Source organism: Somniosus microcephalus, chromosome 12 (assembly GCF_052327205.1).
Source record: "Somniosus microcephalus isolate GS21.2 chromosome 12, FLI_Smic_1.0, whole genome shotgun sequence".
NCBI classification, from domain to species: domain Eukaryota; kingdom Metazoa; phylum Chordata; class Chondrichthyes; order Squaliformes; family Somniosidae; genus Somniosus; species Somniosus microcephalus.
In genome coordinates, this window is record NC_140998.1 from 6,881,522 (window position 1) to 6,898,546 (window position 17,025).

A 17,025-nucleotide genomic window follows, 5' to 3' on the forward strand; every position below is an offset into this window, starting at 1 on the left:
CTAGATCTTTTACCAATGATTTTAAATCTGTGACCTCTGGTTATTGACCCACTCGCCAGAGGGAATCGTTTTTCTCGATCTACTCGATATTACTAGAAATAGTATTAGGTAGGGTCAGACTAGGAGATAAGAAGGTCTAAGATAGGTTTACAGTGCATGTGTGTGAATGCACGAAGCGTGGTAATAAGGTTGGTGAGCTGCAGGGACAAATAGCCACATGGGAATATGATGTTGTGGCGATAATGGAGACCTGGCTCAAAAAAGGACAGGATTGGGTATTAAATATTCCTGGATATAAGGGCCTAGAAATTCATTGTAGCCACTTTTGGGGCGTTAAAGTCGGGCGGCCGCTAAAGTTTGCGCCCGCCGCCAAATCGAGGCCACTTCTCCGATATTCATTAGCTTCGCCCTAAGAGTTTGCTCGAGCGCTAAAACTGGTGCTGGACGCCTCTCTTTAGGCGCTAAGCCGGAGGTGCTGAGCGAGAGTGCCCAGGCCGGGTGCAGCGCAGGTGCGGCCATCTCGTGATTGACAGCAGACACCCTGGCGCTGGCCAGCTCTTAAGGGGGAAGGGTCGACTTTGTCTGCTGCCACGCCCTGGATAGTGGAGCCCTCCAGCTAGGCCTGAACACTGCTGCTGGACCCAAATAGCGCCTGAAGCCATGCAGAGGGCCCGTGAACGAGCGCAGCGCTTCTCAGAGCGTGATCTGAGTGTGCTGGTTGGTGGTGTGGAGAAGAGGCGCCATATTTTGTACCCAGACAATGGCAGGAAGGTGCCGGAGAGCCTGGAGGCATGTCACCAGCAAGGTGTCAGCCAACAGCGAGGTCCCCAGGACCGGTGTCCAATGCCGCAAAAAGTTTAATGACCTCACGCGGATTGTCAGGGTGAGTACCCTTTCCAGTGACCTCCTCATCCTTGCATATGCACCTCACATTATGGGCAAAGGGACCTGAAAGCCCTAATGGCCAGCCCTCATCCAGCAGCTATGGAACAGGCATGAACATCAATTGCAAATTCTGCACTTAACACACTGGCCAAGCTATTCCACCATGGGAGGCAGTGCACACAAGATCAGGGCAACACACTGGCCAGGCTATTCCACCATGGGAGGCAGTGCACACAAGATCAGGGCGACACACTGGCCAGGCTATTCCACCATGGGAGGCAGTGCACACAAGATCAGGGCTACACACTGTACTTAGAGGCCGTCCTTTCTCTTGCAGGCCAAGCTGGCCAATAACAAGAAGAGCCGGACTGCGACCGGGGGAGGCCGACCCCAGATCCAGCCGCTCACCGAGCTGCAACATCGCGTGGAGCGCATCATGGGTGGCCGGGTGATTGGCCCCGTTGCATGTGGAGATGCCGACCCTGTTCTGGGCACCAATGGTAAGGACATCAACGTTTGGACCTCTCTCGTCCCACTTGCGCATCAGATCTACATCCTTTGCCACTGTCCGACCAATGCGCTGAATGCCACCACTCATGCATCCCTCGCTGACGCCCTCTCCTCACTCTAAAGCTACTCTTGTGCCTTCCTGCTTTCAGATGGTGAGGAGGAGGTCCCTGAACTTGCCAGTGACAGCCCCTCAGAGGAGGAGGAGGAGGAGGAGCAAGAGGAAGGCGGCCCATCAGGGGAACCCTCAGCCGTGGCAACCCATGCCAATGTAGGGGACACGTCTTCCCTGGAGGGGAGCGTCACGGAAGTGTCGGCGGGGAGGGGAGCTCATGGGACCTGCGGCCTGCAGAAACGCGGGAGGGGGGTGCCAGCTCGGCGGCCTTCTCCCCGGAGGGGGGAAGGGTCGGAGGGGAGTCCAATTGCTGGGCCCAGCGGCGTCCAGCAACGCAGGAAGGGTCGGCCAGCTCGGCGGCCTTCTCCCCAGAGGGAGAGTCCGACCTCCAGTCTGGAGATGGTCTTCGCCGAGGAGATGGAACGCCTCGAGGACTTGTCCACGGACTCGGAGCGCCGGCACACGGAGATCATGGGGGTAGTGGCACGGTTGCCTGAGGCCATCGAGTCCCTCTCTCGGAGTGTCACCGACGTCGGGGCCTCACAGGCCATCAGTTTGGCGGAATTCGGGGCAGAGCAGACAGCGAGTCGGGCGGCATTCGGGGCAGCTCAGGCAGCGAGTGGGCAGCTGATCAGTGGTGCCGTGCAGTCACTGGGTGCTCTGATGAGGTCACTGAACAGGTCAACACGGGCACTCACTGCTGCCACACTCGCTGTGTCAGCCAGGCATCGCCAGGGCACCCGGCGCGCTGCAGCAGCACAGCGGTCTGTCCCTCGGCAGATTGGTGCGCATGCTGCAGTGCTGGCCCGGGCGAGTGCCAGTGTCTCAGGCGACCAGCGAGCGCCTGCCATCCGCCAGCTTGCCCCCATTCCTCCAGCCGCCACTGCCACTCCCCCAGTGGAGCTGCCAGGAGCTGCTGCAGCGACTGATGCTGGCCAGCCACAGCTGCAGCATTCAACAGCCGCCCGCTCGACGGCCAGACCTCGACTAGGCCGACCCCCAAGGGCATCTGCCGTCACGACATGTGCCCCTCTGGAGCCTGCCCCCAGCCTTGCAGCAGCCAATGGCCTTACTTTGAGGAGGAGCAGCAGGGCGGGCAGGGGCCACACAAAGATGGCCAAGGCATCGCCCTAGCGGGCCAAAAAGTCGAATGTGTGGCCAGTTGTGTTTGTTTTTTGAGGCCGAGAATTGGATGTTTGTTTTTTGAGGCCGAGAATTGGATGTTTGTTTTTTGAGGCCGAGAATTGGATGTTTGTTTTTTGAGGCCGAGAATTGGATGTTTGTTTTTTGAGGCCGAGAATTGGATGTTTGTTTTTTGAGGCCGAGAATTGGATGTTTGTTTTTTGAAGGCCGAGGATGTGATGTTTGTATTTTACGAAGTCCGGGATGACGGCCATTTTAGTTGCACTGTTTTGTTAATCCTCTCCAGGTTGTGGGAGCGAGTAATGTGTTTGAGTGTTTTTTGGGGGTTTCGTCTGTTTTTGGTTTTCATGTGGGAAGGGCCCTGAGTTTATACAATAAAGCATTTTATTTATTAACATTGTCCATGTTTGATCTTTGAAGTGTTTGTTGCCTTAACCGGCTGAGGGCTTGCGGAGCAGCTGCAATCATGTTCTTTCATTGGCACAAGCCATTCCCTGACAGGGGGCCTAGAAGTGACGTTCAATAAGCCGCCGACGGGCGGCCCTTGGACCTTGTGCCTCCCTCCTGGGCTGGTACTCCTCGTCCTCCTCCTCCTCATGCTCCTCCTGCTCCTCCTCCTGAGGTGGGGGTCCAACGTGAGGTGGCAGTGCCTGAGTCCTGCGGATAGCCAGGTTGTGCAGCATGCAGCAAACGATGACGAATTGGGAGACTCGCTCCTGCGAATACTGGAGGGCTCCCCCGGAGCGATCGAGACAGTGGAACCATTGCTTGAGGACGCCGAGTGTTTGTTCTATGATGTTCCTAGTCGCTTGATGGCTCTCGTTGTATGCCTCTTCAGCAGGGGTCGTGGGCGCGCGGAGCGGGGTCATGAGCCAGGTACACAAAGGATAGCCTTTGTCCCCGATAAGCCATCCTCTTGGGGGAGGCTGTGCCTGGAACATGTCAGCCACAGTTGTCTGTCGCAGGATAAAGGCATCGTGGCTGCTGCCTGGAAAGCGGGCATTGACAGCTAGGATGCGCTGCCTGTGGTCACACACCAGCTGTACGTTGAGGGAATGGTAGCCCTTCCGGTTGCGGTAATCCTCGGCATGCTCCAGAGGTGCCCGCAAAGCCACATGCGTGCAGTCAATGGCGCCCTGCACCATGGGGAAGCCCACTATTCTTGCAAATCCCACTGCACGCTGCTGCTGCTTGTCCAGGGTCATGGGGAAGGAGATGAATTGATGTCTCCTTCTGAAAAGGGCTTCGGTCACCTGGCGGATGCAGCAATGCACGGCGAACTGGGAGATGTTAGCGATGTCCCCAGCAGCGGATTGGAAGGAGCCGGTGGCATAGAAGTTGAGAGCCACCGTCACCTTCACTGCCACCGACAGAGACGTCCTGCGCATCAGCTGTGGCTGCAGATCTCTCTGAAGCAGCTGGCAGATGTCTGCAACCACCTCCCTTCTGAATCGCAGCCTCCTTACACACATCGCGGCAGACATGGTCAGATAGGAGGACTGCTGGCGGTATACCCTGGGTGGGTAAGGCCTCAGTTAGCGACGCCTGTTGCCCCCTCTGCGTCTAGCCAGGGCTGCCACTCTCTCACGGCGTCTGTAAGCCCTTCTGGCATAAGGCTGAAAGTCAGCGTTGGCACCCAATGCAGCCCCCATTATATGCTGGCAAACAATGAGCTGTCAATGAAGGCAAAGATAATTGCTAAGCTCTGGCCTGAGCCAAAAATACCTGTCCTAGTGTTGGTCCAAACCAGTAAGCTCTCCTCCTTGGTCTCTCTCCAAAAAACCGTTGCACAAGAGTGAATGCTGCAAAATGGCTGGCCTTTATAGTGCAGGGTAAGTGCCCTTTAATTAGCGCTCCCCGCGGCCCGCCTCGGCTGTGTACCGTTCCACTTCACAGTCGTTAGGGCCGCCCGGCGCACAATGGGGTGGCGCGAGTGAAGTTCCGGTTCGGGGCACACAAAGGGCGTTGCACTAGTAAATGACGTCATGATCTGCGCGCGCAGCAGGGCGCGCGCTAAGACTTTGCGCCGGCGCTAAATGTGTACTGAAGTTGGGGCAAGGCGCAGATCGCGCTGCGCCCGGGCGCTAAGCGCCTAGCGCTCGAGATCTACCCCTCCTAAGGCACTAACGGCTGGCGCGCCCAACTGAATTTCTAGGCCAAGGTGTTCAGGAAAGATAGGGAAGGAAAGAAAGGAGGTGGGGTGGCAGTATTGGTTAAGGAGAATGTTACAGTGCTGGAGAGAGAGGATGTCCTGGAGGGGTCAAGGACAGAATCTATTTGGTTAGAGTTAAGAAACAATAGAGGTGCCATTACATTACTAGATATATTCTATAGGCTGCCAACTAGTGGGAAAGATATGGAGGAGCAAATTTGCAGGGAAATTACAGAGACGTTCAAGAACTATAGAGTAGTGATAATGAGGGACTTCAACTATCCTAATATAGGCTGGGATAATAGTGTAAAGGGCAGAGAGGGGGAAGAATTTCTAAAGTGTGTTCAGGATAACTTTCTTGATCAGTACGTTTCCGGCCCAACGAGGAAGGAGGCATTGCTGGATCTGGTTCTGGGAATGAGGTGGGTCAAGTGGAGCAAGTGTCAGTCGGGGAACATTTAGGGAACACTGATCATAGTATTGCACGGTTTAGATTACCTATGGAAAAGGACAGGGAGCAATCTAGTGTTAAAATACTTAATTGGAGAAAGGCCAATTTCAGTGGGTTCAGAACGGATCTGGCCCGGGTAAATGGGAATCAAAAATTGGCAGGCAAAACTGTAATCGAACAATGGGCTGCCTTTAAAGAGGAAATAGTTCGGGTACAGTTGAGGTACATTCCCACGAGGGGGAAAGGTAGGGCAACTAAAGTCAGAGCTCACTGCATGACGAAAGAGATAGAGAGTAAGATGAAGCAGAAAAAGAGTGCGTATGACAGATGTCAGGTTGAGAATACAAGTGAGAATCAGGCTGAATATAGAAAGTTCAGAGGAGAAGTGAAAAAGGAAATAAGAGGGGCAAAGAAAGAGTATAAGACTAGATTGGCAGCTAACATAAAAGAGAATTTAAAAGTCTTCTAAAGGCATAGAAATAGTAAACGGGTAGTAAGAGGCGGGGTGGGGCCGATTAGGGACCAAAAAGGAGACCTACGCATGGAGGCAGAGGGCAGAGCTGAGGTACTAAATTAGTATTTTGGCAGCATCTTCTTCCTTGGTGAAGATAGATGCAAAGTCATAGTGAAAGAGGAGATAGTGGAGATACTGGATGAGATAAAAATTAATACAGAGGAGGTACTGGAAAGGCTGCCTGAACTTAAAAGTTGACAAGTCACCAGGACCGGATGGGATGCATCCTCAGATGCTGAGGGAAGTAAAGGTGGAAATTGCGGAGGTACTGACCATAATCTTCCAATCCTCCTCAGATACAGGGGTGGTGCCAGAAGACTGGAGAATTGCAAATGTTACACCATTGTTCAAAAAAGGGTGTAAGGATAAACCCAGCAACTACAGGCCAGTCAGTTTAACCTCGGTAGTGGGTAAGCTTTTAGAAATGATATTCAGGGACAAAGTTAACAGTCACTTGGACAAGTAAGTGTGGATTAATTAAGGAATTTGTTAAAGGCAAATCGTGTTTAACTAACTTGATTGAGTTTTTTGATGAGGTAACAGAGAGGGCAATGAGGGCAATGCAGTTGACGTGGTGTACGTGGATTTCCAAAAGGCGTTTGATAAAGTGTCACATAATAGGCTTTCCAGCAAACGTTGAAGCCCATGGAATAAAAGGGACAGTGGCAGCATGGATACGGAATTGGCTAAGTGAGTAGTGGTGAACGGTTGTTTTTCGGACTGGAGGAAGGTATACAGTGGTGTTCCCCAGGGGTCGGTACTAGGACCACTGCTTTTCTTGATATATATTAATCACTTGGACTTGGGTGTACAGGGCACAATTTCAAAATTTGCAAATGACACTTAACTTGGAAGTATAGTGAACAGTGAGGAGGAGAGTGATAGACTTCAGGAGGACATAGACAGGCTGGTGGAATGGGTGGACACGTGGCAGATGAAATTTAATGCAGAAAAGTGCGAAGTGATACATTTTGGTGGGAAGATCGAGGAGAGGCAATATAAACTAAAGGGTACAATCCTAAAGGGGGTGCATGAACAGAGAGACCTGGGGGTATATGTACACAAATCATTGAAGGTGGCAGGGCAGGTTGAGAAAGTGGTTAAAAAGGCTTACGGGATCCTGGGCTTCATAAATAGAGGTATAGAGTACAAAAGCAAGGAAGTTATGATGAATCTTTATAAAACACTGGTTCGGCCTCAACTGGAGTATTGTGTCCAATTCTGGGCACCGCACTTTAGGAAGGATGTGAAGGCCGTAGAGAGGGAGCAGAAAAGATTGACCAGAATGATTCCAGGGATGAGGGACTTCAGTTACGTTGATAGACTGGAGAAGCTGGGATTGTTCTCCTTGGAGCAGAGAAGATTGAGAGGAGATTTGATAGAGGTGTTCAAACTCATGAGGGGTCTGGGCAGAGTCGATAGAAACTGTTCCCATTGGCGGAAGGGTCGAGAACCAGAGGACACAGATTCAAGTTGTATGGAAAAAGAACCAAAGGCGACACGAGGGAAAACTTTTTTACGCAGCGAGTTGTTAGGATCTGGAATGCACTGCCTGAAAGGATGGTGGAGGCAGATTCAATCGTGGCTTTTAAAAGGGATTGGGATAAGTACCTGAAGGAAACAAAATTGCAGGGCTACGGGAAAGGACAGGGGAGTGGGACTAGCTGAGGTGCTCTTACAGAGAGCCGGCACGGGCCGAATGGCCTCCCTTCTGTGCTGTAACCATTCTACGATTCTATCAAAACCTCTCATCATCTTGAAAACCTCGATTCAGTCACCTCTTAACCTTCTCTGTTCTAAGGAGAAGAGTCCAAACTTTTCCAACCTCTCCGATAACTGAAGTCCCTCATCCCTGGTAACATCCTGGTAAACCTCCTCTGCACCCGTTCTAAGGCCTTTACATCTTTCCTGAAGTGTGAGGCCCAGAATTGTCGACAATACTCCAGTTGAGGCCTAAACAGTGATTTATAAAGCTCCAAAATCAGAAAGGCATGGTTTCAAGCCCCACTCTGTGAGCATATAATCTAGGCTAACACTTCAGTGCAGTACTGAGTCAGAGGGTCAGTATTGAGGGAGCGCCGCACTGTCGGAGGGGCAGTACTGAGGGAGCGCCACACTGTCGGAGGGGCAGTACTGAGGGAGCGCCGCACTGTCGGAGGGGCAGTACTGAGGGAGTGCCGCACTGTCGGAGGGGCAGTACTGAGGGAGTGCTGCACCGTCAGAGGGGCAGTACTGAGGGAGCGCTGCACTGTCAGAGGGGCAGTACTGAGGGAGCGCCGCACAGTCGGAGGGGCAGTACTGATGAAGTGCTGCACTGTCGGAGGGGCAGTATTGATGGAGTGCTGCACTGTCGGAGCTGCTATCTTTTGGATGAGACATTAAAACCAAGGCCCGAACTCCCCTCTCAGGTGGATTACTCCTCGACTCTCCATTTTCCAGTGGGTAACCTCCAGCAGTGTGCCCACTGAGACCCTGCTCCTCAAACTGCTCCTGGATTCATTCCCTCTCCACAACTGCGTCCAAACCTGGACATTGGTTCTTCGATGCTCCAACTGACTCCACTCTGTCTACAAGTCAACTTCATACCACCACAGGACCTCAGAATTTAACTTTGGACTCTCTCATATCGTCTCTTTCCTTTCCTCCATTGATGAGCAGCACATGTCTTGTAATCTTTGTCATGCCAATGTAACCTAAATTCCCTCTGCGTCCCTTTACGTGCACATATTGGCTGCAGCTGCCGACCAAACCCATTTCTTCTATCTCACTTTCTTTCTCTTGATGCCTCTTGGGCCCATCTCTCTTATCTCCTCCTCTCCCTATCACCCAGTCATGGCACCTTTAATTTCTCCCTCTCGTGTAAATTCAAAATCATTGTGCTCGTTCACAAATCTCTCCACACTCTTCCCCCTCTCTACCCCTGAAACCTCTTCCAACCCTTTGTGTCAAGGTGCATTCTCCACCCTTCCAACTCTGGCCTTCTTGCAATCATCTTCCTCTGCCCCACATTCGGCTCTCTCAGTCCCACAATCTTGAACCCTCTCCCGAAACGCCTCTGCCTTGCTCCCACACTCTGGCACCTCCCCCATGCTACCTCTCTCCCCGCCTTCAAAAGTATCCTCAGAGTCTTCCTCTGTCTCCTGGACTAACTCTTCTCCCATCGCTACTGGCTGCCCGTTTTTGCCTCAGTGAAACATCTCGGGTGTCTCATTACATTAAAGGCACGATATAATTGCAGCTTGCTGTTGCCACGGCTTACACAGGAATAATGGCAAACTGAGTGCCGACTGTGGGCACCCATGAAATCAGATCTCGAATGAGTCTGCGCCTTCAGGGTAAATGGGGGGAAATTGTGATAATAAATACTGCATTAGTCCTCTCTCCTATTCCCTGTCTGTTTCCAACTATAAACTACAGAGGGATGCTAAATACACTGCCATCCTCCAGCCACAGCTCCTGGGATAAACTGGACATCAAAAACATCCCTAGGATCAGGGCAGGGATCTGATGAGAACAAACCAGATGAAATTCAGACCATTTCACATTCTCGGGCTGTGGGCGCCGCTGGCCAGACCAACATTTATTGCCCATCCCTAGTTGCCCTTGAGAAGGTGGTGGTGAGCCGCCGCCTTGAACCGCTGCAGTCCGTGTGGTGAAGGTGCTCCCACAGTGCTGTGAGGGAGGCAGTTCCAGGATTTTGACCCAGCAATGATGAAGGAAGGAGAAGGTGGTTGTCCTGAGAAGCTGGAGCTGGGCTGCCTTCTTGAGCCACTGTAACAGTTTAATATAACTGAGTGGCGATATAACAGAAGGCAGTTAAGAGTCAAGCATGTTGATGTGGGACTGGATTTAAGTTAGGGTCCCCAACCATCCCGCTTCGGGCGTGAGCCCACCACAATGGGCGATTGCTCTCCCTGGCGCTGATCCGAGCATGGTCCGTGCAGGCGTGGTCCTTGTGTGCGCAGTACCCCGGCTGTCATGGCTTGAAACCAAACCTCGTTGTCGGGGCCTGTTGATTTCCCCGCGATTCGGAAACACACCGCTTCATTGCTGGGTGCGAAAGTGACGGCATCGGGACCAACGGAAATCACCTGGAAACTCCGTGAGTCTTGAGAGAGAAACTGCGGGAAGGGAGAGAGAGAAACACAAACTGGGGAGAGAGAGAGAAACACAAACTGGGGAGAGAGAGAGAGAAAAACACAAACTGGGGAGAGAGAGAGAGAGAAAAACACAAACTGGGGAGAGAGAGAGAAACACAAACTGGGGAGAGAGAGAGAGAAACACAAACTGGGGAGAGAGAGAAACACAAACTGGGGAGAGGGAGAAACAAACTGGGGAGAGAGAGAGAAACACAAACTGGGGAGAGAGAGAGAGAGAAAAACACAAACTGGGGAGAGAGAGAGAAACACAAACTGGGGAGAGAGAGAGAAACACAAACTGGGGAGAGAGAGAGAGAGAAAAACACAAACTGGGGAGAGAGAGAGAAACACAAACTGGGGAGAGAGAGAAACACAAACTGGGGAGAGAGAGAGAAACACAAACTGGGGAGAGAGAGAGAGAGAAAAACACAAACTGGGGAGAGAGAGAGAAACACAAACTGGGGAGAGAGAGAAACACAAACTGGGGGAGAGAGAGAAACACAAACTGGGGAGAGAGAGAGAGAGAAAAACACAAACTGGGGAGAGAGAGAGAAACACAAACTGGGGAGAGAGAGAGAGAAAAACACAAACTGGGGAGAGAGAGAGAAACACAAACTGGGGAGAGAGAGAAACACAAACTGGGGGAGAGGGAGACAGAAACACAAACTGGGGAGAGAGAGAGAAACACAAACTGGGGGGAGAGAGAAACACAAACTGGGGAGAGAGAGAAACACAAACTGGAGAGAGAGAGAAACACAATCTGCAGAGAGAGAGAAACAAACTGGGGGGAGAGAGAAACACAAACTGGGAAGAAAGAGACAGAGAAACAAACTGGAGGAGAGAGAGAAACACAAACGGGAGAGAGAGAGAAACACAAACTGGGGAGAGAGAGAGAAACACAAACTGGGGAGAAAGAGAGAGAAACACAAACTGGGGAGAAAGAGAGAGAAACACAAACTGGGGGAGAGAGAAACACAAACTGGGGAGAGAGAGAAACACAAACTGGGGAGAGAGAGAAACACAAACTGGGGAGAGAGAGAAACACAAACTGGGGGAGAGGGAGGAACACAAACTGGGAAGAGAGAGAAACACAATCTGGAGAGAGAGAGAGAAACACAATCTGCAGAGAGAGAGAAACAAACTGGGGGGAGAGAGAGAAACACAAACTGGGGGAGAGAGAGAAACACAAACTGGGGAGAGAGAGAGAAACACAAACGGGAGAGAGAGAGAAACACAAACTGGGTAGAGAGAGAAACACAAACTGGGGAGAGAGAGAGAGAAACACAAACTGGGGAGAGAGAGAGAAACACAAACTGGGGAGAGAGAGAAACACAAACTGGGGAGAGAGAGAGAAACACAAACTGGGGAGAGAGAGAAACACAAACTGGGGAGAGAGAGAAACACAAACTGGGGAGAGAGAGAAACACAAACTGGGGAGAGAGAGAGAGAAACACAAACTGGGGAGAGAGAGAGAAACACAAACTGGAGAGAGAGGGAGAAACAAACTGGGGGGAGAGAGAAACACAAACTGGGGAGAAAGAGAGAGAGAAACACAAACTGGGGAGAAAGAGAGAGAGAAACACAAACTGGGGGAGAGAGAAACACAAACTGGGGGAGAGAGAGAATCACAAACTGGAGGAGAGGGAGAGAGAAACACAAACTGGGGGAGAGAGAGAAACACAAACTGGGGGAGAGAGAGAATCACAAACTGGGGGAGAGAGAGAGAAACACAAACTGGGGAGAGAGATTGAGAGAAACACAAACTGGGGGAGAGAGAAACACAAAATGGGGAGAGAGAGAGAAACACAAACTGGAGGAGAGGGAGAGAGAAACACAAACTGGGGGAGAGAGAGAATCACAAACTGGGGGAGAGAGAGAGATAGAAACACAAACTGGGGAGAGAGATTGAGAAACACAAACTATGGGGTGGAGGGAGAGTTCCTGTCAGTCTGTGACATGCTCTGTTTTACAATATGTTTTGTTTTGGGAGTTGGGCAGTTTTGGTGCTTCTCCCTGAGGCCTGAGCCTCACCTCCCTGACGCTGGGGTGGGTGTGGGAGGCAGTGAATTGAATTAGGTTTGGTTTTGTTTTTATTTACTATTTTTATAACTTGCTGTGTATTGTAAACGTCATAAAATTGTACAAACACTTCAGTTAGAAGGTACTTATAGCGATGATGTTTTTGTTGCATCAATGATTGTTTCTCGTTGCGGTCAATACTGTAGAAACAGCACAGAAGTAGTGTTTATTTAAACATTATCTACCCGTAAATCTTTTTATTCTTTTGTGTTCTGTCTTTGATTAAGCATGACACGAGCTGTGTCACGTGATTGAATGCCTTGAGATCAAATGTCAATGATTAAATCTCGGGGCATAAGTCAAACCAGAGTTGCCAACCCTAATTGAAGTTGTGAAATCTGCTGGTATAAAACTGGAAATACCTCACCCGCGAGAGGGCGATTGTTGGTGAGTTTCTTTCTTCTGACTTTTCCTCTCTCCATTTCCTGTTTACTGTTAAAGTTCAGTCTCAGTTTCAGAGGCTCCTGCGGTTGTTTTCCCCACAGACACAGCGGCCAGTGACTCGCTCCCCGGTGACCCTCCCAGACCATGGATCTCTGGCAGGGTCTTCTGACCTGCTTGCAGTGGGCTGCGGGATGTTTCCTCGTTGGGCTGTTGTTCATTTCTTTGGCGTATCTCTGCTACGTTCACTATGTCCACCTGAAGTATGATCACATACCGGGTCCTCCCAGAGACAGGTACGGTCACATTATAGATTTGGTAAATGCGATACTCCAGAAAATAGACAGGGGAAACTAGATCAAGGGAGCAGGTGTATGTACCCTTGAACACAGGCTGTGCCGTGGCACACGGAACATTAGAGACAGAGGGATTCTTTCCAGCAAGTGCTGAGAGAAGCTATTGGGGTTTTCTGTTGGAGGACACTCCCTAAAAGTGCACAGCCTCATTTTAAATAACTTTTGAATTTTAGTTTGGCTGTGAGAAACATAAATGTGTCTCCTTCCTTAGAAGGAAGGAGATACTTGTCACAGAGGGAGTGCAACGAAGGTTCACCAGACTGGTTCCTGGGATGGGGGGATTGTCCTATGAGGAGAGATTGAGTAGACTCGGCCTATGTTCTCTGGAGTTTAGAAGAATGAGAGGTGATCTCATTGAAACATACAAAATTCTTACAGGGCTTGACAGGGTAGATGCAGGGAGGATGTTTCCCCCTGGCTGGGGAGTCTAGAACCAGGGGTCACAGACTCAGAATAAGGGGTCGGCCATTTGGGACTGAGAGGAGGAGAAATTTCTTCACTCAGAGGGCGGTGAATCTTTGGACTTCTCTACCCCAGGGGGCTGTGGAGGCTCAGTCGTTGAGTTTATTCAACAGAGATCGATAGATTTTGGGATATTAATGGAATCAAGGGATATGGGGATAGTGCAGGGAAGTGGAGATGAGGTCAAAGATCAGCCATGATCTTATTGAATGGCGGAGCAGGCTCAAAGGGTCAAATGACCGACTCCTGCTCCTATTTCTTATGTTCTTATGTATTTTACAGCACTTACAGCACTTTCCACTCCCTGTGAGGATTGAGTATTAAAGGGGCACTGTCATCATTAAAAATAGGTGCTTGGCAAGACACTTCACATTTAGGAGACTGGAAGGTAGAAAAGACTTGCATTACTACAGCGCCGTACACAATCTCAAGACGTCCCAAAGCACTTTCCAGCCAATGAAGTGCAGCCACTGATGCACCGTAGTACACATGGCAGCGGAGCATTGTCATCTGCTGCCAGGTCACTAACATGCACCTCAGGGCTGGCACTACTGGTGGCCTGAAACCTGCCTCCACCTCCCTCTGGGTGTGACCGAGGGAGATGGCCCTGCGGCAATTTCAAGTGGAACCACCCACCTTGCAGCTATCTCATGCAATGCCATCTCCAGTTGCCGGGCTGCAGATTTATGCCCGCACTGGGTATCTTTTTATTCATTTCTTCTGAGTCAGAAGGTTCAAGTAGGGGCCAAGTCCCACTCCCAGAGACCTGAGTCCATAATCCAGGCTGACACTCCCAGCGCAGTACTGAGGGAATGCTGCACTGTCAGAGGTGCTGTCTTTCGGATGAGACGTTAAACCGAGGCCCCGTCTGCCCTCTCAGGTGGACGTAAAAGATCCCATGGCATATTTTCCAGAAAGGGCAGGGGAGTTCTCTCCAGTATCCTGGGGACAAATGTTTATTCTTCAATCGACGCCTAAAACACAATCTGATCATGATCACGCTGCTGTTTGTGGGATCTTGCTGTGTGCAAATTGGCTGCCACATTTCCCTACAACAGTGACTACACTGCAGAAGTACTTGGCTTTGGGACGCCCTGAGATCGTGAAAGGCGCTATAGAAATGCAATTTCTTTCTAACTGTACTCAAGCCACAATCCCATCACCCCCGTCCCCTGCCTTCCTTACTGCCCTGTCTGGTTTAGAGTAGGCCAAAGGTACAAACTATGTTTGAAATGCTCTGCATGCCTGCCTCCTCACTGTTGTCTAACTTATTCCAGCTTCCTGCTCGGACATAGTCCCACACTTCAAAAATCAGCGGCGGGATACAAACTGATTCATGACAAGTTCCTGGAATGGTGAGTGCGCAGTGCGGCTTGCTTCTGGGTGAGAGTGCCTTATACACTACTTCACATGACGGGGGGGGGGAATGTTCGAGACTGTTGGGACAGCGCTTGACGGCAGCACCGGGAACACACTGCCCCCCAATTGTCTTCTTTGCCTCACTTAAATAATTATTCTCAGCTGCCTTTGCAGCTCTGGGCTTGGGCAGGGGGCAGGTTTTAACTGGGGGAAGCAGAAAATGTGGCCAGCGGATTAAAGGGGTGTATACTCTTAAAGGTAAGTGGCTACATATGGGGACAAATATTTTTTTTCAGCCATTATCAGGCTTCAAAGTTAATTTAAAATCTGTTATTTATATATAAAGAATAACAGATACCCGGGAGTGAGTTACAGGCTGGGATCTAATCGAGGGGTTCGAGGGGTTTATACATAGAATAACAGATACCCGGGAGTGAGTTACAGGCTGGAATCTAATCCAGGGGTTCGGGGGGTTTATATAAAGAATAACAGATACCCGGGAGTGAGTTACAGGCTGGGATCTAATCGAGGGGTTGGGGGGTTTATACATAGAATAACAGATACCCGGGAGTGAGTTACAGGCTGGAATCTAATCGAGGGGTTTGGGGGGCTTATATAAAGAATAACAGATACCCAGGAGTGAGTTACAGGCTGGAATCTAATCGTGGGGTTCGGGGGGGTTTATATATAGAACAACAGATACCCGGGAGTGAGTTACAGGCTGGGATCTAATCGAGGGGTTCGGGGGGTTTATATATAGAATAACAGATACCCGGGAGTGAGTTACAGGCTGGAATCTAATCGAGGGGTTCGAGGGGTTTATATATAGAATAACAGATAACTGGGAGTGAGTTACAGGCTGGAATCTAATCGAGGGGTTTACATGTAGAATCTTGGGTTGTTTTATCGACTGAAGTTCACTATAATTAATTTCTTGGTTATTTTAGGAGTGAGACGTACGGACCTATCTTTCGAATTAATGTTTTGCACCATGTGACAGTAGTTACCACACACCCAGAGGCAGTAAAGGTAGGGAGCTGTCATCGATTCAATGAGATTGTCGACTGATATGTGATTCCCGTTTTACCTCGAGACTGCAACCACTCCCTCTCCTTGATTGTCTCTCTTAACTGATTCTGCAATGGTCAGTGCTCCTCTGAACCTTCCTGTCCCTGCTAAGCTCCAAATATCCTGTCCTACACACTCTTCCTGCATTTTCGCTGAGTTAAAATCAAGATTTGTGTATTTTCACCAGAAAAAATAGCGCAGATTTAAACAGCCGGTGGGGGGCGGTATTTTAATGAGCTCAATAGGTCTCCTGCTCAAACTCACTCTCTCCTGGGACCTCAAAACTGTGTCACTTCTCCGCTCTATGAAGAAGAGAAACAATCTGTTAACATGGAATCCCTCCATGGCCTCGCCGCTCCCTATCTCTGTAACCTCCGCCAGCCCTACGAACCTCCAAGATCTCTGCGCTCCTCCAATTCAGGCCTCTTGCGCATCCCCGATTTCCATCGCTCCACCTTTGGCGGCCGTGCCTTCAGCTGCCTGGGCCCCAAGCTCTGGAATTCCCTCCCTAATCCTCTCCGCCTCTCTCTCCTCCTTGAAGACGCTCCTTAAAACCTACCTCTTTGACCAAGCTTTTGGTCAGCTGCCCGAATATCTCCTTATGTGGCTTGGTGTCAAATTTTGTTTGATTACGCTCCTGTGAAGCGCCTTGGGATGTTTTACTTCATTAAAGGTGCTATATAACTGCAAGTTGTTGATGTTGAGAGCTGTGAATATTAACACCGACAACAGTTGGATCACTCCATTCTCTTAACTGTTACGATTCTAACATTGGCTCCCCTGATGGCTCAGTTGACCAAGTCTGAACCAAAGGGAAACCAGAGGTCAAAGGTTTGGTCCCTGTTCTGCACTAAGTAAGCTGATGTAAGTTGCGGTGTTACTCTTGGCCTCAGTGCCTTAGATGATATTGAGTCCTCCTGGAAGGTTTGTGTGAGGACGTTGGGTGCGAGGATTTGGCTTGGTCTTGCTGCAGCTGTACAGGCTTTGGTTAGACCACACCTGGAGTACTCTGCACAGTTTCGGTCTCCTTACCCAAGAGAGGCTTTGGAGGCGGAGCAACAAAGGGTCATGAGATTGATTCCTGGGATGAGAGGCTTGTCCATTGAGGAGAGATTGAGTAGATTGGGCCTATACTCTCTGGAGTTTCGAAGAGTGAGAGGTGATCTCATTGAATTGTACAAAATTCTTAGAAGGTTTGACAGGGTAGATGCTGGAGAGTCTAGAACTAGGGGGCATAGTCTCAGGATGGGCAGCACGGTGGCATAGTGGTTAGCACTGTTGCCTCACAGCGCCAGGGACCCGGGTTCGAATCCGGCCTCGGGTGACCGTCTGTGTGGAGTTTGCACATTCTCCCCGTGTTTGCGTGGGTTTCCTCCGGGTGCTCCGGTTTCCTCCCACAGTCCAAAGATGTGCG

At 50.3% G+C, this 17,025-nt stretch overlaps 1 protein-coding gene across 2 annotated transcripts in view; it reads left to right on the forward strand.

Moving 5' to 3' along the window:
* The first annotated feature begins 12,202 nt into the window (after nucleotides 1-12,202).
* LOC147109000 (cholesterol 24-hydroxylase-like) overlaps nucleotides 12,203-17,025 on the forward strand; it is a 103,944-nt gene continuing 99,121 nt past the window's right edge. The window contains exons 1-4 of one of the 2 annotated variants that reach the window (XM_086002547.1): nucleotides 12,203-12,372; nucleotides 12,471-12,662; nucleotides 14,462-14,539; nucleotides 15,491-15,572. In XM_086002547.1, coding sequence (XP_085858673.1) covers nucleotides 12,514-12,662; nucleotides 14,462-14,539; nucleotides 15,491-15,572 — 309 coding nt within the window. In that variant the 5' untranslated portion in view covers nucleotides 12,203-12,372; nucleotides 12,471-12,513. The remainder of the gene's footprint in view (nucleotides 12,373-12,470; nucleotides 12,663-14,461; nucleotides 14,540-15,490; nucleotides 15,573-17,025) is intronic. The other variant, XM_086002548.1, reaches the window with a different exon arrangement.